Genomic DNA, 22,005 nt, shown 5'->3' on the forward strand with positions numbered 1-22,005 from the left:
TGCTTTCAATCAATCTTCTATAATTAGCTAAATATTATGGTTCTCTCCCAAGAATTCCTATATTTTAGCTTGTGTTTCATCTCGAAATATCACAGAAAAAAATCTCCTAATGATAAGCTGATATTAGTACTTATAATCCTTCCTGGAAAAAGGAGACCTCTACTACATCTCACATTTGAATTTGTGAAGTGACTGAGAGTTCAAGGTGGCTTGTTTTAAGAACTCATCCTGTTCATTTTACTGCTGTGAGTGTGTATTTTATTGTTTTCTGAGCTCCTACATTTTGGAACTAGCCATTTCTGGCTACAAAGTACGAAAAGGACTCTCTTAGTGCTGTGTTCTGATGTTTTAGAAATCAGACTGAGAATTGTGTTCCCCGGCTTTTGCTAATGCTTTGTAACCTTCAGCAGATAATTAGTTTCTTTTGAGCTTCAGTTTCTCTGCCTATAAACTAGGAGATATGCTGTTTTCATACCCGATATAGATACAAGGTTTAACTACACAGTATTTCCGAAGTATATGATAAAACAAGCAGTCTTGCATCTGGTTCCATGCTGCAGAAGAATGATGTTAGCTATAACCTTAAGAGCAGGGTGGTTTGGGAGATGCTAGCTTTTCTCTTTTGCCCATAGGCTGCTGGCATCTTGGCCAGTAAATGGAGCCTGAGTATGACCACATGTTGTAAGTGTGAATCTTCCAGTTGTCAGATGCTGGGGAGTAGTTTAGTCAAGAGACAGAAAACTCTCTGTGATGGGCTTGCCCTGAGATGTGGGGTTTTTTTCACTTCGGTCTTGTCCTGTTAACACCTTCTCTCCATTGCAACGCTGTGGATGCTGAACATGGTACTAAAGGTGCTGGGGGAAATGTGTGTAGGAGGCCAATTCCTGCTTCTCAATGCTCTTAAGTCTGCAATAACTTGGAAGAGTGCAGAAGGGCTCCCCACTGGCTGCTGCTTAAAGCTAGCATGCCAACTTTAGGGCATATACACCCTTCTGTTCATCTTCTTTCACTGGCATTTTGACTGTGGAAAAAAAATTATTTTAATTAAAAGAGTATAATTAAAAAGAATAATTAAAAAAATACAATTAAAAGGAAGCCATTTTCCCCCAGAATTTGCTCAAAGAAAAACAAGCATAATCCAGCTTTCAACACTCTCTCTCTCTCTCTCTCTGTATGTATATATATAAAACAAATTATTCCTTCCTCTGTGGTGTTGCAGGTGACTACCATTTCAGTTTTGCTGTCTCATAGTTATTTCCCTCTTTAGTGCTGAAGCTCTGCAGGGCTTGCATCCCACTATTTTTTCAAGTGTCAGGGAGTACATTTAGAAGACAGATAGAAGTGCTGCTTTTCTGTGGGAGGCATCTAGTGTTGCAGAATTAGGGACATATTCTTTTAGAAATGCTATTAGTTAGTAATATGAAAGGGTGCTAAGAATTTTGAACACCATAATTTGGAATCTTTTCCAGGAGGTGCTGTGTATCTTTTTTGGTCTTTTACCTGAATATTCTTAATAACTATTGCTGTCAATTTCCATGTCTACTCCATGACAGGAAGTAGAGATATTTTATATGGAACTAGGGTTCCACAAATTTACAATTGTTCTTTGCTGTTTTTTAACATTTTTGCTTGCTGCCTCAACGTACTGTGATCTTAGATGAGTAAGATGACCAACCTTTAATGTGTCCCTCTTGGAACTCCAGGGGTTGTTTCTGGATCTTTAACAGTTTCGTGCACACTGGTAGCTTAGTCTTTATTTTCACTTGAAAATAATTGGACTCAGCAGTACAACCATGCCACCAGCCTCTTATTAGGATTTTGATTTTGCTCATGAGCCATTTGTCCCTTTGTTTCTTTGTTTGCCTTCTCTTTGTTGGATTCCTTTCTTTTATAACCCAAATAATGGACAGTATGAAAAATCATGTGGGTAAAGTGTAAAGTTTTCCTTTTCTTCCTCTAATCCGAACTACAAAGCAGTTCTTTATATTAACAAATCTGACTGAAATAAAAATGTGTTAAAAAGCTGTGAAATTGCGCCAACAAAAATCTTGCCCCTTGTTTCTTTCCTCTATGCATTCTGCAGCTTTTGGTAAACTGAAATTCAAAAAACCCTGACCTGTTATCAGGTCTGGTAGATCATGTGGTATTTTGAAGAAAGAGCTCTTTTTGAACTTCAATCTGTTGTTGAAGAACTCAGATGAAGAATAATTACAGTATAAAAATTACTCCACCACAGTTGAATGTGGTCTTTTACAAAAGTGTCTGACCAAGTTTGCAAAAAATCTCAAATTGTTAGCAGTCATGTAGATTGGGTATCAAATCAAATCAATTCAAATAAAGACAAGACAAACAAGTAAATTGTTTTGCCTATTTTCCAGTTTGCTGTTAACTATAGATGTATACAAATCTGTAGATTTGTTTTCTAGAAGCAAACCATATATTCTTGCTTTGATAGCACCTGACTCACAAGACCTATTTTCTGTTGCCCTATAGATGGTCTCCATCACTGTAGTATACAAGTTCCTTGCAGGTGTTCATGAAATTATATGAGATAGTTGGATACTGATGCTAGAGTGCTATGGCTCCCACTTTACTCAGAGTGAATTGATGTGAAAAGATGTTAAGTAATTTGAAAAAGACTGCTTAGGCAACCTGCAAAAATGTCTTTACATTTATTTGAGATTAATTAAATATTGTGTTTAAAAGAGCTATAGTGGATAATAATGTAAATCTCAAATCATTCAGTTTCATCTTAAATTTGTATATTTTCTTGTTCTGTTTATCTCTTACATCCTGTGGAAGGACAGTAGAGTTCAATCTGGAATTCAAGTCCCAAGAGTTGTTACATAGCTAAACCACACTAATAGTTTGCCTAGACAAGAAGTAAATTCTTAATTCCTATTATTTGGGTGTCTTTCAAATAGTATCTAACACATACCAGATGTCTGCAGCTCCTGAAGTATCATGGAGTGGCAGAAAATCACCATGCCATTACTTTCTTCATCTCTTATTTCAATAGGTCTGTGCAGTCTTTGACAAAAAGACAAAACTTCAGTCTGAGTGTTAATTCTAAACCCAGGTTTTGATGATCAATGACAGGATGCTAAAAATACACCTAAATGTCTCTGTGATTCTTAAACTGAGTTTCTGAAAAAGCATTGCACTTGTGGTAAGAAGTAAAGTGTGAAGTTCCAGAGAAATGAGCTGTGAATTGCAACTGCAATGGCAATTGATCCTGTCTGTCAGTCTCTGCTCCATATTCTCAGGAAAACTGTGGAGTAGAGAAGGAGCCAAGATCACGGATTAAATGGGATGCTGAAGTGCCAGGGGCTAGAACCAGTCTTGCTGGTCCCTCAGGTCAGAGCTGCAACTGTCAGAATTCACTGCTTGATACCCTGCTGAAGCTGGCAGAAGGAGAACAGTATGAAAAATGCTGCAGGCACCAGCAGGGGAATTGGTAAGAACTACCTGGCTAAGCTTCAGGCATGACAGGCAGTGTGCTCCTTTGGGAAGAAAACCTCTTCTCTTACGAATTGGTAGACCTTATTTTCCCCATTCGCCTCCCCAGTGAAGCATAAGAAAATAGCTAGAATACTGAGGAGCAGGAGAGGCTCAGTTCATTTAGAAAACTGCAGTGGGTGGAGAGATCTGGCTGTATGACCTCTCTGCAGGTAGGCGTTCACTAAGGAGAGAGCAAAGATTCAGCAAATAGCTTTTGTGGTTTGAAGTGTGTATGTTGTATGTAGTACAATAGGTGTGGTATGTTAATCTCCTTATTCATCATCTTCTCTAAAAAGTGTGATTTCAGTTGTGATTAGCACTGTGAAATGACACTTCTTTATGTAGCTATCATTTACTTTACCCGATTCAAGTTACCAAGAGCAGACCATTGCTAGGATGGCAGCCCTCCACTAATGCATGAATAGGTAGTGCAAGTCTCACAAGCACAACAGCAGCACCTCAAGAAAATGCCCACTTTTTCACCTAAAGTTGAGAACTCACTGTGGGAAAGTGATAAAAAGATCCTGTAGAAAATAAAAATCAACTAAATGAAGTCATCATGTTGTAGTAATTGATTCAGCTTTCCCTTTTAAATCATAGTCATTAGCTGTCATTCTTTTTATGCAGTTTTCTTTCCCCAAGTATCCTGCGTCCTTCCTGATGAAAAGCATATTGGAAACGATGTACTATGCTCTCAGAACTGTATTACATTAAAGATAGATAGATAGGCATTAGAAAATTTTTTTCACTGTTAGGGTGTTCAGGCATTGGAATAGGTTGCCCAGGGAAGTGATGGAGTCACCATCCCAGGAAGTGCTTAAGAGGCGTCTGGATCTGGCACTGGGTGATACAGTTTAGTGGTTTAGAGGTTACAGTGGCAGTGCTGGGTGGCAGTGGCAGTGCTGGGGCTTGGTGATCTTAAAGGTCTCTTTCAGCCTTGATGGTTCTGTGATTCTATTCTATGAAATATTTTCTCTGGGGTATACACTGATACCTTCGGAGAAGTTCAGTGCTAACTTGATCAAATGGAAACTTCTTTTTCTGTCTTTTGTTGCAATAATTGCTATTTTTCATGGCTGTTTTGAGCCCCATGTTTTTTAAATCCCCAAATTCTTTTGTTACCTTAGCTTTTTTTTTATGGTTAAAAGTAGTGACCTTAAAACATTCATTTGCAACAGGGGTCATCAGGGCCCTATTAGTTGCATTATCTCTGAATGAATGGTAAGAAAAATAGATATGAGCCATGTACCCATCTGATGCTATAGATTACAGAATCAAGTCAGGAACAAAAGCAACCAGGGCATCTGCCTTGTCTGATGAGCTTTATCCTGTGAATATCAACTGAAGCTGTATTGTCTCCATCTTTTACAATCTAATCTCTTTTTTCCTTTGTCTGTTTTGTTTGAAGTGAAAATGTGTGTCATTCTCATAGCAATGACTTCAAGATTTAACTAGAGACCTACCTTGTACTTCTTATTAAGGTAACATGACATAGGAGTATCTTTCTCCTGGGCACAAATCTTGCATAGGTTTTGATCCAGTTATTTTGTACAGCCACTCAATTTCAGTTTTAAAATGCTATGAATTAGTTTTATGTCTCTAATAAAATGATTTCTCAGGTCCCTTGTGAATTTTCTGATGTGCCTACTGTGGAACTAAGCAGGCTGTTCCATATTGTTGCAGCTAGGAGCTTTGTTCAATTGCTTAATGTTCTATGTCAGGGTCACCTCAATTTTGTTGGTTTTCTAGTCCTACTTAGCCCATTCAGATAGCACTGCAGTTACACAATACCTGTCAAATGTCCTTTGCTATTCATCATCTCACTTAAATGAAGAAATTCTTAGAAGCTGAAAAGAAACAAAAATTAAAAAAGGAAAACTCATTTTCCATGAAATTTATATCTGAACTACACAGAAGTAAATGTTTAGGGTTATATGAAACTCTTAAGACTTTCCAGTCCTTGAGATTTGCTTCTTATTAATTTTATTTGCTGTAGCATTAGAAAATATTGCAAACCCCCCAAACATTGTGATTCTCAGCTGGGATACAGGAAGCATGGAAGCAGGTAAATGACTCTACAGTGATTTATCCTTGTTGGAGACATTTTTACCTCTCAGTTGAGTCACTAGAAAGGAGGCCAGGATTAGAATTTGTTTTGTTTTGCCATTTTTTCACCAATTGCCAAATATTCTGTACTGGTGATCAACATTGTTTGATAGTGAAAATTAATTAAAAAAAAAAAAGCTGGATGATTTGAAAGGGGGGAAAAAATACCCTGCTTTGTAGATGTTAGAACAAGCAATTTCTTAACACCTTTTCTTCAAGGAGTTAAGATGAATAACATCTTTGAACAAATATTTCAAGCATGCAGAGACTATATTAAAAAATAAAAAGATGAAATCCTGTGTAAATTGTTTAGAACATTCCTAGTGAAGACATGTTGATTAATAAACATAAAAGAGGGAAGATGCATATTAATTTGTTTATATATAAGAGGTTTCTAACTCATTAAAAGTCTTCTAAGTGTTTAACTAGTGAAGCAGTGGATAAAACCTGACATTGTCTTTAATCTTGTGGAGGACTCAAATATGAAAAAAAACCAGATTATTGCTAAATATGTATAATAGTTCTATTAATGGCAGTGTTTTGAAAACATGGAGGGGGGTGTCAGCTCAGTGGTTCTGCTTGTAATATGGTGGAAATTTTAATTCAATTTTTTATCTCAGTTGCTGGGATCAGTAGGATTGAAGAGAACTTAACTTCATCAACCACAATCTTTGGTGCTTGTTGTGTGGATTTTGGTAGATGTGATTGATGACTCGTTATCAACCGGAATATCCCTAGGAAAGCACAGATGCAGTAGAATAGGAGCTGATGTGTCTCCTGTCTTATTTCTTTAGATTCTTTGCTAAACCGCTATGACAAGCTGAGGTATTTGCACTATTAACAACTAATGCTTTTGTAGGAAAAAATCCCTATGAACTATTTTAAAGGAATTGTATTATTAACTTAATGTCCTTGGCAAATAGAGATCAAGTAATTGCATTCAGTCTAACTTAAAAACACATGAATATGAAATAGCTGAAGAACCATCTAGCCTTTGTATAAACAGTCCTTCAAGAAAATCACTGTGTATTTGCTAGTTTTCTCTGAAATTACATTTTCTTTTTAGATACTTATTCTCGCAGGTTTTTGCTCTAAAAGTGTTAACGCAAATTAATTTGTAAAAAGAAATTGGACTTCATTTTTGCAAGCAACAGATAGGTAAAAAAGTAAGTGTCATTTCAACTGTATCATGCAATTTGAGTTTAAGAACTTTTTAGTGTTTTGTTTGCTCTTTGTTTTTCATCAAAGGCACTTCTCTCTTTTCACTTTTTTTTGTGTTTTTCAGAAGCCTATACCTCTATCACACTGTGATTCTATAAAGCAATGGATTACTATTTCTTCTTATATGTCATATTTATAGAACTATATGACTCCTTATTTCTTATGTTACTTACTATTATAATATGAATAAATAATCATACTAGAATTATGTCGGTAATTTTGCAGATCCAATGCGTGGACCACGAAAACTAGAAGTTGTGGAGATCAAATCCAGACAAATCACTATTTGCTGGGAACCATTTGGATATAATGTCACACGTTGCCATCGGTACAACCTCACAGTCCATTACCGTTACCAGGCTGGAGGTCAAGAGCAAGTGAGAGAAGAAGTAAGCTGGGATACAGAAAGTTCACATCCCCAGCACACAATTACTAATCTGTCACCATACACAAATGTTAGCATCAAATTAGTATTAATGAATCCCGAAGGACGAAAAGAAAGCCAAGAACTTGTAGTGCAAACTGATGAGGATGGTGAGTTTTTCTATTTACATATACATTTTGCATAACCTGATACTCAATACAGTTTTCTCTATAAGTGCATGTTCTATTTTTACTGAAAATTGTAGGAGATTTTCCACCAACTTCACCAGTTTTAAGAGAGTAAAGCTCCATTATTACAGTGATCTTTTACATAACCTGTAACATCACACATAGTTTAATCATTTCATCATTAAACTCGCAACTTATGCTTGAACTGTATTCTACCACTTTAAACTTCCAGCATCAGTTTGAAGAAAATTCAGGTGATTGTCCACAGTATCCTCATGTAAGCTTTTCTGCTGAGTGATGTGCTCAGCATTAAATATTTGTTCTTGATTTGTGGTTTCAGTTTCTCTTTCTTTGGCTTCCTAACCACTGGACAGTGTTAGTTGCTTATTTAAACAATTCCATATACAGACATTGAAGTATACAGATTTTCCATTCCTTTTAATAATTTTCAACTCACAAGGGGTTTTCATATCTCTTTTTTAAAAATTTTATTTTATTTCGAGCAAAATGTAATTTGCAAATGTCTTTTTTGAAGCAGGGACAGCAGAATTGGCTACTGTGTCTTTTTAGTGCTCTTAAAAATATTGCATGAAAAGGTTATACCATCCTCCTAAGTCCTCTGTGATATTACTTTGATCACACATGCAGAGAGTTTACTGGAGCTCTGTTAGCTACGATACCAAAATGGGACTTCCCGGTTGAATTGGTCATGCACCAGGAATCAGTTTCACCTTTCCAGAACATTCTGTGCTGATATATAGTCCCTTAGTGCCCTCTAAAAGTGAACCTTAGTTTTTTTGACCTTGCTTTTAGCTATTTTAAATGCATATATTTCAAAGAAACCTTATCAAATGACTGGCATTGCTTTGTATAACAGATCTGTCCTCCTTCCATTTTTATCATCTGCAATCTGAACAGGAATAGCTTTGTATTTACTTCCAGATCAATTATAGGTTTACTGCAAACATGTTGGAAATATTTCTAGTAAAAACTTCAGCAGTAATGAGTTCCTTTTATAATAAATACTTGAAGTCTGTCATTTAAACCTATTAAATTATTTAATGTATGCTGCATTGGTTTTATGTAGTACTAATTTCTAATCAAAATATATGAGGGAATAAATTAAACAGTTTAGGAATATACAGTTACTAATGCAATGGATTCAACAAAGCATAGCTAACAAAAAAAGTGTTTAATTAGAATTAATTTTGGTGTCATCCTCTAACTTCGATTCAGTTCAATTGTAGGATGACAAAGCTAAAGAGCTTATTGTTATCAGGGATATTTATGTATTTTATCTAAATTGTCTTATTTGTGGCCCTCTGGAACTTTATATTAGTCTAAGACCTATTAAAACCCAGCATCAGTGGCTGAAAGAGTACCTTGGACAAACATTACGAGGTTTTAGTATACCATACACATTCATTAAAGTGTATAAATCTGAATTTAACACAATAGAGTATACCAACCCAAATAATCATCTTAATTTTTCAAATCACACAGCCATGTTTGTTGCAAGGGACTTGGAGAGCTCACTTAGTCTAGCTTTTTGCTCAGAGAAGGTTAAGTGAGAGCAGATTGCTCAAGGACTTGTACAGTTGAGTTTGAGTACATGTCTAGGTGACATCTGCCAGTGTTTGACCCCCCCCCTTATGGCATAACTGCTCAGAGTTTATGACCTTCAGATAATTTTAGAGGGTTACTGCAGAGGTTTGCTATACTTTCAGTTTACTTATGTTACGTTTAATTTCTCTTCCTCTACGCATAAGTCATTAACCCCATGATTCTGAATAAGTTTTGCCACTTCCCTTCTACTTGGAAGCAAGGTTTAGTGCCCAGAATTAAAGCTGCCCTATAGGTTTTGTTTTACTGGTCTATAGAGGACTGGTAGGCCAGTTCAGAAACCACCACTTGTGTCCTTGGATCTTCCCCTTGGTAGAGCAGGGAACTCTGTGAAGAGCTATGGACCTTGTATACTCCCATACCAACAGCATGGAGCAGTAGGAGAAGGATAGTGCTCTACCAAAGGTGTCAACAGGAAGGAGTCACCAAATATCTTGCTTGCAGATCTTTCTCTTCCTTAACCATTCAGGTAAATCTCAGTAAGGGATATGAGAAGTTATTTCAACCAATGCAGAAAGTAGTTTCTGCCTTCTTTCTGTAGCAAGTGGAAAATGTTAAGTGTATCTTCTTGCTGGATTTTCACATGCAGTTTGTGGAAGGATGCTAACACCCCAATGCCTTTTGCCTCACAACAGTCCTGTGTGCATTTTTGGGGATTTTCTTTCCACACTCCTTTGACAGTGGTGTTGCAAAATAAAATCACAGGTGCGTGTCCATGTGCTGTTTACATGTCTCCTTCTCTGAAAAGTGCATTGAGATTGGCTTGGGGGTAAGGTAATGATTGCAGAACAAGAGGGAAACAGAATTAGATACCTGAGGGTGGTTAACATACCTTTTATCAGAACCTTCTGACCTCCGTGATTCTTCAGAGGTCTTTCTCATACATTAAGAAACTTAAAGAAAAATTAATAATGTCAGATTTTTAGTTTGGCTGTTTCATAATTTTCTTATGTTCATCCTGTTGTAGGTCTTCAGGCCTAATGTCAGTGAGCATTGCCATTCTATGCAACATGTGGCTCGTCTTTCCAAGTTAACCTTTCTAGTTCAGTCTCCTGAAACTATACCTTGTTACTTCAGTGGTTGTCCATTTTCATATATGAATGTTTAATGTGTTTGCCATTTTGGGACAGTAACACTGTTGATAAGTAGGTATCACAAGTAGATTTTATTTGCAAAAATTAATATTTGAGATGTTGCCTAATTCCTTATAAAAAGCTGATTTGTCCTTTTATCATCCATAAAGTTTTACAGGAAATGTGTGATGCTCACAAATTCCTTCTTACACTGAAGGTGACACATAACGGCACTGTCTTGTTAAATAAATCATTCTCCTCCTGAGCTACCCTGGCTTTTGCTTCAGTCTTGGAGAAATAATAGTGGGATGGTTTTTATGCCTCAGCAGTGCAAATATTAAACAGAGTGTGTCCTTCTGAATTTTTTCTTAATTTCTTTTTTTTTTCTTTTTTTACCTCTTAGTCCCGAGTGCTGTACCACTTGAATCCATTCAAGGGAGTACCTTTGAAGAGAAGATTTTTCTTCAGTGGAGAGAACCGGTGCAAACATATGGTGTTATTACTTTGTATGAGGTATCTAGAAATTTGCCATGTTTTAATTTTTATGTATAGTTCTGATTTTCAAAAGCGCATAATTAGTATGCAAATTAATATTTTTTTACAGTTTATGTAAAATTAACTCCTGTTTGAAAAGTAAATATATATAATGTAGGAGTGAATTATGCAGGACCCAGAATGTCCTTGAGTTACCAGCTTTCAGACAACTGCTGTTTTTACAACCACATGATATAGCATTCTATCTAGTAATCTGGATGAAATATTTAAAAGATTGAAAGACAGATCTTAGTGAATTTCTTAAAAAAATGGGAGACATAACACAGCAGCGACAGTCAACGTCACATTTAGATAGGACTCATTACACGAAGCCTATTGTAATAGAAACAAGCAGGCATAATTCAGAAAAAATCTAGCATTTTTTAAATGCAAATTCAACAAAATTGTATGTTGTTAGATGTCTAAAAGTCACTGCTTTTTCTCATGTGGAACCTCTGCCTGAATACCTCTTAGAAAATTTGACAAAAGACTGCACAGATTAAGCTGTCAGACAGTAATCACTGTTAAGCTTCTTACCTGACCTTACTACAAAATTGTTATTGAAATGTTTTGTTTAAAAAACCCCACCTAAATGAGATATGGTGTAAAAGAAAAGTTAAATTGAATGGTAACCTATTGATACTGTTTTGAAAACTACTTTATTGTAGAAGGATAAAATGTTATGAAAAAGTATGAATTGATTTTTTATAAAGCTAAAAACTTTGTAGCTAGTTCATCAGTTGTCTGTCTTCAGGGATCAAAATGTTTTAGTTAAATGTTAGACCTTATGTGCATAGAAACACACAGTGGTGAATCCTCTTTGTACTTAGGAACATGCATGAGTGTCTAATTACTGAGGAGTATACACACATATACGGACAGTTCATTCCTGAATGTATCCATGAATCTCACTCCGTCAGCTGTACTGGGACTTGTGCAGGTGTATTCAGAGATGGGAAAGGACCAGACTTCTTAAGGTAGTCCAAACAGTGCACATTTCTGAACATCAAAAGAACCTAGCATTCCAACAGAGAAGAGGATTTTGGAAAGAAAATCACCTTATACTGTTCAATACATCTCAAAACAGAGATGGGAGGAGCAGGGCCATCAGTTAAATCAGAAACATAATTTAATTAATTTTTAAGTGAAAGATACCAACAGACTGATACAATCATGTTGTCCCTTGTTTTAAAGATGTTAGCTCAGTCCAGTCAGGTAGCTAAATATAAACAGGCACCTGGTTGCTGGAAGCTTGTCTGTCAGTACTTTTTCTGCCCTGATGTTTGCTTATAAGCCTAAAATGTATTCACAAAGTTTTTATAGATATGACTGATAAACTACCTGGGGGCCAACAAATATACAGTGTGGCATATTACCTGTTTTAAATGTATACTTCTGGTGAAGTATAAAAGTATACTTCAGTTATATTTTAACTAACTGAACAGGATCAGATCCAGACAAGACAGATGAAATTTAGGTACCAATGTTTAATAGGTTGATTTAGACTATCCGTGATATCTCAGTAGGCACCTCAGGCTGATAGTTATGCTTTCAAGGTAATGCATCCAGCACAGCTCCAAATCACCCAAGCTTGAGGAATGAGGAGTCAAGCTCCTGTCTGCATCCTGTTGTAAGCCAAAGCTTAGACAGAGGCATCTAAACCTTGGCTGTGTATGCATCCACAATTTGGATCTGAAAAGCATAGCCATTAAAGCTGCTTTTATACAAACATAAGCCATGTTTGGTATGTTCATGAAAACTACGCTCATGGCATTCAACTTTTAGAGATTGGTCTAGCAGACAAGCACTAAGCTAGTAAGGGGAAGGCCGGGGTAGGAGACATTTCAGCCTGAGAGATTCCCCAGTTCTTGCTGATCTGCCTGCAGGGGAACGATTCGGGCACAGAGCCACAGCAAGGGTTGAATGCTCCTTCCATTGGCCTGTCACCTGCCACTGGGCTGCACACAACCAGGGGTGAAAGAATAGAAGTGCCAGGAGGAAAACAAGTATGAGAGTGCCGGGTACTTTAGGGTAAAAGACACACAGCTTGGGTAATGCAAAACTGCATGTAAGCCTGAGTTAGACCTAGAAGCATGGTTGCTCTTTCCAGGGAAAACTCTTTAACTGGTAGCTATTTTTTGTTAGGGCAGCCTTAGGATTACAGCAGCAGACATTTTTCAGCAGGAGGTCCCAGGGTACTTATTGACAGGAAGCTCAACATGAGCCAACAGTGTGCCCAGGTGGCCAAGAAGGCCAATGGGATCTTGTCCTGTATCAAAAATAGTGTGGCCAGCAGGAGCAGGGAAGTGATCTTCCCCTGTACTCTGCGTTGGTGAGGCCACACCTTGAGTATTGTGTTCAGTTCTGGGCCCCTCAGTTCAGAAAGGATATTGAGGTGCTGGAGCGGGTCCAGAGAAGAGCAACAAGGCTGGTGAAGGGACTGGAGCATAAGTCCTATGGGGAGAGGCTGAGGGAGCAGGGGTTGTTTAGCCTGGAGAAGAGGAGGCTCAGAGGTGACCTCATCACCGTCTATAACTACCTGAAGGGAAGTTCTAGCCAGGTGGGGGTTGGTCTCTTCTCTCAGGCACTCAGCAATAGGACAAGGGGACACGGGCTTAAGCTCCGCCAGGGGAAATTTAAGTTGGATATCAGGAGAAAATTCTTTACAGAGAGAGTGATCAGGCATTGGAATGGGCTGTCCAGAGAGGTGGTGGATTCACCATCCCTGGAGATTTTTAAACGCAGATTGGACGTGGCACTGAGTGCCATGATCTAGTAAATGGACTGGATTTGGACCAAGGGTTGGACTCGATGATCTCGGAGGTCTTTTCGAACCCAATCGATTCTATGATTCTATGATCCCAGCAGACAGATAAACTTAATGTGCAGTCCTGAGTCTCCATCCCTGTTCCCAGAGAGAAACCTCAATCTCAACTCTGTGTCTAGCATTTTTTACTCAGAGGACTTAAGTCTCTGTGTTGTTAAAAATCTCATAACTTAGTCTGTTTTCTGGGGCCAGCTATTTGTTTTTAGTACCTGAAGAAGACAGTCTTTTCATATGTGTGGTGAGAAAAACATAATAACAGATTATTCCATTTTGCTTCACTGTCGCCAGTACAGGTCCACAGTTGTTGGAATAAAGGTGTTAGTCCTTTGGGCAAGGTTTCATCTAAATGTAATAAAAATAGTCAACATCCAGTGAGAAAATGACCTTCATGCCCCTTTTTTTCATCACTTTAAAGCTGAGCTGACATTAGCAACAGTTTAAAAAAAAACCCAAACATAGAAACCGTCCTTCAAGTAGGAGTGAAATATAGAAACAGTTCAAGTTTATTTTAACCAGGAAAAACACTTATTTTTTTCATGTGTTCTTCATGAACCATGGAAGAACATGTTTCATTGTGGAACATCAGCCATTTAGCTATCTAATAGCTAACCACTGCAAAAATTTTGTAAGAATCTAACATATACTGATGAGTCTCTGATAGCCTGGTATCATCTTGAATAAAACTTAAATGAGATTTTGGAAAATCGAGTTAAGAATCATAGAAATATAGAAAACAGAATTAAAGGGAGCTGCAGGAGGTCATTTAGTTCACATATCTGTGGCAAACAGGATCACCTGTATTTCAAGCTTAACTGTGATGTAGTTGTTTAACCTGTATTTTAAAATCTCAAAAAAAAGTTATGACCCACTCTCCCAAAAGCAGACATAAAAACACTTAGCATGAGATAGGAAGATTCAGTTAAGCAATATATAACCTCAATTTCTTTACTGATAGAAGTCCAGATAGTTGGTAATGTAATCTTCTTCTGTTGTCTGTAAGAATTAGAAGGGTTAGTTGAATCATTTTTAAGGCACTTTTAGTTCAGTTTACGGATGAGGAGTTATAGAGAATCTACCTATATCTACTGAAATGTTGGGGTTTATTTAAATGGTATCAAAGTTTTTATTACTAATTACCAGCACTTTATTGATGATATACTATATGGGTCATATATAAATCAGTTTTCATTAAGTCAAAGGTTTTAGGAAACTGCAATTGAGGTGTGTAATGCCAACACTTGGATATTCTATGTATTGTATTATATGTCTTCTTAATTATAATGATATGGAGTAAACATAGCAAAAAGAATGTCAATTATCACTTTATATAATGAGGGTGCTGGAATTATTCGCATAAAAATGAAACTTTAAAAGTAAAAAGGAGGGATGAATAATTTTTACTTTTTAATTTTTTTATGGTTTTCTTATTTTTAAATTCTCATTACAGTGCAAAGAAATCAGTAATTGATAGAAGAAATCTGGATCAAGTTTTACTGTGAACTTATATTAACATTTCTAATGAAAGCTAAAAATACTGTTTGAATCAAACTGAGGATACAGTATACACTTTGCATATATTACTTAATATTTTATCTCTCCTTTCCTCCAAATGAGAATCTGACCTAGGTACAATATAATAACCTGAAAAATTCCAAATTAGCAAATGTAATAGCTAAGCTTCACACTAAAATAGAAGCTTTACCCAGTTTCTGAAAAATTTGCCTTAAGCTGCACTTATTATCTTTTATGGACTTCCTTATTCAGGGCAAAGTGTAATTACAGTTAAGTCAGCTGGAACGGGGTGGGGCTACACCCCATGTTGTTCACTTCTCAGTTTTTACCTGGTTGTTTTGGCTTTGTTACTGTTGCTGATCAAAACCAACAGTAAGATGAATTCAAAATATGACACAGTTAAAGCTAACATCTTGAAGGAATTAATGTAAGCCTGAACCCATCGTTTAGAGTTGTAATCTAGCTGCCTCTAAGTCTCTGTATCTATAGAAGTAATAACTCATACCAGTTAGGACTTTTCTGTGTCCCTTCGTGGGATTTGGGATTTGAAGAGTATAAGAGAGTAAGATAGCTTATCACAAAATGTCTGACAGCGCATACATCAGAAGGGTTTACTGGATAAAGATGCAATCTCCTCAAGGCAGTTTATAACTTTCTTATTCTTTTGCAGATCACCTACAAAGCAGTGAGTTCCTTTGACCCAGAAATAGATTTATCCAATCAAAGTGGACGAGTCTCAAAGCTAGGAAATGAAACGCACTATCTCTTTTTTGGACTGTATCCTGGCACTACCTACTCTTTTACCATCAGAGCCAGCACAGCCAAAGGGTTTGGACCTCCAATAACAAATCAGTTCACCACTAAAATATCAGGTACTTGATCAAAGAATATCTTATTTTCTTATGATAATGAGTTGAGTAATTCTTTTGTTGTTTATGTCCTCTTTATAATTTAACAAGCAGCAAACTGAAAAAGTGAAAAACATGTTCATCCCTGAAGATGTCAAAGTGACATATATTACCATATTTGAAGAACTTCCAAGTGTTTCAATGTTAGCTAATACTTTGAAATTCCTGTTCACAACTGTAACATATCGCTCAAGAAACCGTATGAATTATGTGTCGCAGCCACTGCCAGCTGCAGTTGTAACATTTAACATAGGGTTTTTTGGACCTGAAGATGAGGGTTTCATTCAGAGCTTAGTCAGCCTTGACATGATTCTAAATTAGTACAGTAACAGTGCTGGAAAATCTCTTTAATGAACCATGAACAATTGAGAGTAGAGTAGAAATACTATACATCTAGTGCTCGCTTAGAAAGTGTAGTTAACTGCCAGTCTGCATATGTTCCTAGCAGGCGTGTGGACTGAAGTGGATATGAAACTGTATTAGACAAGAACATCAGGACAAATAACAGCAGTGTGACTCTGTCACTTCTGCAGATCCTTGAGCAATATTTTAAAGCCCTCCCAGAGGTAGAGGAACACTTCATTTCTCTGGTTGTCGGGATGCAATACTATTACATCCTCTAAAATGCTTATGTAATTGAGGACAAAATGTTTTCCAAAGTTATAGTTAAAATCCCTTTCTTCTTCACTTCACTACAGTTCTGCTTTGGAATTAAACTGGCAGTTGAACTATAGCCCCTTGATAATATTTATAGAAAATTGCCTTATCTATTTGTGGTCAACTGTGCTTTTCAGAAAGGATAAAGGAAAGCTTTTGGGTCCAAAGTTGTCTGTGTCTTTTACTCTCATTCTGTGTACTTTTCCCCATCCCTCATTTTCCACCCTCACTGGAATGAAAAAAACTAACAAGTGTTAGTCAGAAATAGGGTGATTTCTTCTTTCTTATAATAGGAAAGGGCAGTTAATGCAAAGTGGAAGTTACTGCCAATACTGGTGTTTGTGGAGAAAAAAAAAGTTGTTAATTTTCAAGTGAGACAATTACTCTTTATGGGACATCTAAACAGAATTAACACTGATTAGTAAAAATGGAGTTCATTTTCCATCCCCTTTCCTATACTAAGCAAAAGGTTTCTCTGTCAGAAATCAACTTCTGACACAGCAAAACTTCGTATGAGTTGGGATGGCAGAATCAGCTCTTATTAGAATGAGGAATGAAGGAGATATTGAGCATGGATGAGAATCTGGATAATTGGGAATAGTACTGGATCTTAAATTGTGTTTATCTAAAATTATATGTCACAAAAAAAAATAAATTCATTAGTAGGAATAGACATTGCAGGCATACAGGGAGTGAGGCTAACCTCCAAGTCGCCATGTGGCAAGGTTCTGCAGACTGTCTTGTCTGCACTCCACTCTCTCATTGCTTCCTGTTAGTTACTGTACTAACAAGGAATGTTTGTGACTTGTCCACAGGTAGTTAAAACCAATCTCTTGATGAATGTAGAATAGAAACAAAATGCATATATTTTTTTAATATAATTGAAAAATGAACAACTGACATTTTAGCTGTTGAATATGGCACCCTCTTTGCAGCGCTGTTAGTCTGTAATTTCATTGTCTCACTGGAAGGCTTTTAGGCTCTTTCATGTGGCCAGTGCTCTCCATTTTGGACAGATGTGAGAGAAAACTGCTTCGACTGCTTAATGGCAACAGTGCATTCTGATCAATTTCTGCATTTTACTTTGTCTAACTCTAGAGGGTATTTTCTTCTGAATAAAAATCTCTAAATTTCCTGTCTTAAGTGATTTCAGTAGTGCTGTTCTGTACTGTAAGTAATTGCTGTGTTTTATTCTACAGTTGTGTGATTGGCACTGATGGATGAAGTGATCTTCATCTACCTATTACCAAAGGCAGAACTTGTAGCAGTACATGCTATCAAAATTGATGGGCACTCTATTAGAAGACTGTTTTCTGTTGTGTGTAACTTCGTGAAAAGTCAGCTGTGGATACTGAAATTTTGTATGCTGCCTTTCATTCTGAGAAGAATTTCATCCATTTCAGGGACACAACTGACATAATTAAAAACTCTGAGGACCAATAAATTACTGAAGTGCTTTCAAGTGGGGATTTAAATATTTAGCAAGAGAGACATTACTCTCAGCCATCACTCTGAAAATCTGTTCAGTTCAGGCAACTTGTAAATGTTGCAGTTGGCACACAATGGTGGAAACTCAACAGAATTGAGCAGCGTACGTCACTATAGCTGCCATATTCACTAAACATATTGAAGTTCTCCAAGCTTTTAGGGCTTTGCCTCTGTGTTCATCAACTCATTGTGGCCAAACACCGGTAGTCTGCCTTGGAGTACTTCTGAGCTTTCTGCTGCTGAAGACCAGGGTGTGCAGTTGCAAAAACTGTGTACAGGAAGAATATCTCCTGTTTTCTCTGTTTATTGATACGTTCCTTCTTTACATGTGGGCAGTGTGGAGAAGGAAGAGTCATAACCTAGACAGGAGAAAATGGAGAAGAGAAAAAGTAGCCAGGACTAAAGGGTGTGGCTGGGAGAACCAAAAATCCTGTCTAGCATAGGAAGACAGTTTTGGTCTTGATAGGGACACTGAAATTAGAAAAGAGAGCAAATAGGGACTTAGAAGTCATAAATTAGGAAAATTAAAAGACTTGTTAAGGTGTGGGCAGGAGACCAAGGGCAAGAAGTGACAGGTATTCCAATAATGTTCAGAGTTCATACTCTGAACTTCAGCTTTTTGGAGATGCAGTTATGTCCATCCTTATTTTCAGGATGGCCAGGTTGAGATTGGGGCCTTACATGAACAAGTTCTGATGTTCAAAACTGCAAAACTGTAAACTGTCTCTTAATCTTTAAAATACTGTGTAATACTATGCCTTTAAGTGGGTATCCAAATTACTTTAAATGATTAATTTAAATGATTGTGCCTTATATCCAGGGTTGTAAACAGAATAAAACCTGCTCAACTTACAAGGAGGTTTTTGAAGAATTAATTTTTTTTATCTGTGAAGTATTTCAAAACTGATAAATATCAGTGAAAAGCAATGAAGATGTTAATGTTTTCACAACTCGCTGAGGAGTTCCACAATAAAGTATTAATGCAGTCCTTACTTGCATATGTAGGGCAATATGGATAAGGAGAGAGAAGTTAGTTTACCTTTCAGGTAGATGCAGGTACTACTGGGAAGGTGAAAATGATTGGAAAATACACTTGAAAGAAAGACCCACATTGTTGGAGCTATTTATTTTGCTGGAGGAGCCTAGAGGTTGATATTATCTATATGTGGAGCGTAATACACTCTTGAGTATCTTCATTGTTATGGTACACACAAGGTATCCAGTGACTGGAAGAAGAAACTAGATGAATTGAGGTGTCAAATGGGTCTCCACATTCAACATGTGGAATATAATTAGCCTTTGGAAGAATCTGCTGAGGAAAAGATGTTCTCCCCCACCAAATGTATTTTCTCTTTCAAGTGGGAATTAGTTTAGGGAAGTTCATTGCCCTGCATTATTCTTGTGGTCAGAAAAGACCATTGCAATGACCACTTTTTGCTTCTGTAGCCTTTAAATCTGTTAAATGTGCATTATCATTAACAACTGAACAATAAGGATACGACAGGCTGTCAAACAGCCGATTAACTGAGTGGCCATCCATCCAATGTAGTGATAAAAATGGGACTAGAGGATAGCACTGAGGAAAGTAGCAACAGTAAAAGACAATAACTGAGGCATCATTTGTTTTAATCACAACTGTAATTCTTTAATGAAGACGCTGTTTGCAAAAGTGCTGAGTGTGGCTTGAAACTAAGATAAGCTGTCATGGTGATAATTCTGCTTCATCATTGTAAATGATGTCTGTGGTGGACAATAGACCCAAGACAGTTATAGCACTAGTTAAAATTCCAGGAATGAGAAATTCTGAGAGTGCATCCTGTTACAACTGACATATTGAGAAAGCTGGGCTCTGTTTCAAAAACTGTAGTCACTGCATGCTCATTTGCAGATGCTCTTCTCAAGATAGCTTTTCATTTCCAAGTCATGGATTCTCAATACTTTCTGCAAACTTAGTCCTACTAGTCTCTGTTTCCTGTCTTGAAATTGGCAGTGAACCGGCATTTCTTTGTTTGGGATTTGTTTGTTATTTTTTTCCTGAAGTTATTTAACAGTTGTCTCACAGTTGCATTTTAACACAAAGTATCTTAGACTTACAGTGTGGTCTTTGTATTTGAAGAAACCTTTAAAATTACATATTCAAATAAAGATACAGATCTTGAAAGAGGAAACACAGGAATAATGATTTTATTTGCTTCTTTTCTTTTCTTATTCTAGCACCCTCTATGCCACCATATGAACTTGAAACACCTTTGAATCAAACTGACAGCACTGTGACAGTCTTGCTGAAACCTGCACAGAGCAGAGGCGCTCCTGTCAGGTACTGGGGGAAAAAATCTTTATAAAATTAAAACCAAATTGATTAATTTCTTGAACATGTTTTCTGGGGATTTTCTACACAGCAATCAGTGTCTAAATTCGTGTCTGTATTAGCTCTAATTAAATTAAATAACTGAAGAAAATGCAAGTGCTTTGATGTTGAGTGTTCGTGTATTGTTTAAAGGATTTGATCCAGATGCAAGTGGCTTGTTCTTTGAAGATAAGGAACAAAGCCATAGTTCTGTTGTGTGGGTGGCTTCTTTAAGGTAATTGCTTACTGCAGTGTTATAAGTTCAAGGGCATATCACATTTTTTATGCTGAGCTACTGTCTTTAATATTCAGTTTTCTTGTTTACTTCACAGATTTAAGATAGTCAACTGTTAGCAAGTTAGCCAGTTTTAACAGTATGTCACATTCATAAAGTATTTACATGTATTTGACCATGGTAGCAGAAATAATAATTTTAAAAATTAACCTGGAAAACCAGTAGCTTTTATTCTTTAGTTTTATATAGCACCCATTAATGAATTTCCAATTTTCAGAGATTTATTTCCCTGCCAGATACATGGTACTGTGTAAGTCCTTCATTGGCTAGAATAAAAGATACCTGCTTTTCAGTGAAGAAAACAGAGGAATGGTTAGATTATTTTGAATGAGAACCAGAAATTAGCTTTATTTAGATAAGAGACTTTTCAGAGCTTTAGGATGTTTTTTCGTTTGGCTCATTGTGTATCCTTGTTAATTCTTTCATTATTGTAGGAAGAGTTTCCATCTATACTGAGTGACTATCAAGTATTTTCATCCTGATGATAAGGTTTTTGATAGTTTCTGTTTGGGAAATACAGATCTGGTATTCTCATATATGTATGAATGAAAATAATGTTGTTTGGGTTTCCTAAGAATATTCAGCCTTTCATATAATTCTTTTTTTTACTATTAGCTATATATATTATATTTTCATAGGTATGCATTTAGGAAATGCTATCCAGTTGGTCATTCAGACAGCTTTTTAAAAAGAAAATGTAACACTTTGGGGAAGTCCAAACCACCTGATGAAAAAAGCAGAAAACATTAGAGCACATTTAATGAAAATGATTTAGCAGGTTATATTAGAAACAGAATTACTTGATGTTTGTCTTACCTTATCTCAAAAAGCTTAGTGTACTCCTGAATTCAAGAATCTGGATTAAACTAATACAAGTTGGAGTAGTTGTTTAAACATGAACGTATTAGGCCATTAATAAAAAAATGGTTTAGTTCCTTTTATCTGCATCATGAACTAAAGATGATTGACTCCTATAGCAGTAGTGACACATCAGAAACTTCAGTGACAATAGAAAGGAGCTCATTAGGAGATTAAAGTGTGCCAAATAAGTGGATGAGCGATTAGGAAAATAGGAGGAGAGATTTAAAGTGACATGAAGCTATGGAACTGACAGATGAACGCACAGCAGCAAATTTACTGAGGTCCTTTGCAACAGGTCTTAAAATGAATGCTGACTGCAAAGCTGGCTGCCAACTCAGTGTAAATGCTGAGTGAAGCAGAGAGTGAAAATGAAAGTAGGAATTTCTTAATACTTCTAACATTTTCCTGTGCATTCCACTCTCAAGCACACTGCTTGCAGAACACATTCTGCATGTGGATTTTATCATGTTAATCTGTATTCACTGGGTGCTAAAAGTTTA

General features: G+C 36.7%; 1 protein-coding gene across 11 annotated transcripts in view; it reads left to right on the forward strand.

Moving 5' to 3' along the window:
- The window catches only part of PTPRM (protein tyrosine phosphatase receptor type M), a 457,368-nt gene that overhangs the window by 227,383 nt on the left and 207,980 nt on the right, over positions 1-22,005 (forward strand). For all 11 annotated transcript variants that reach the window (XM_064656540.1, XM_064656549.1, XM_064656569.1 and 8 more), the window contains exons 8-11: positions 7,054-7,362; positions 10,480-10,589; positions 15,620-15,821; positions 20,217-20,319. In XM_064656540.1, coding sequence (XP_064512610.1) covers positions 7,054-7,362; positions 10,480-10,589; positions 15,620-15,821; positions 20,217-20,319 — 724 coding nt within the window. The remainder of the gene's footprint in view (positions 1-7,053; positions 7,363-10,479; positions 10,590-15,619; positions 15,822-20,216; positions 20,320-22,005) is intronic.

Source organism: Pseudopipra pipra, chromosome 1 (genome assembly GCF_036250125.1).
Source record: "Pseudopipra pipra isolate bDixPip1 chromosome 1, bDixPip1.hap1, whole genome shotgun sequence".
In the NCBI taxonomy this organism is placed as follows: domain Eukaryota; kingdom Metazoa; phylum Chordata; class Aves; order Passeriformes; family Pipridae; genus Pseudopipra; species Pseudopipra pipra.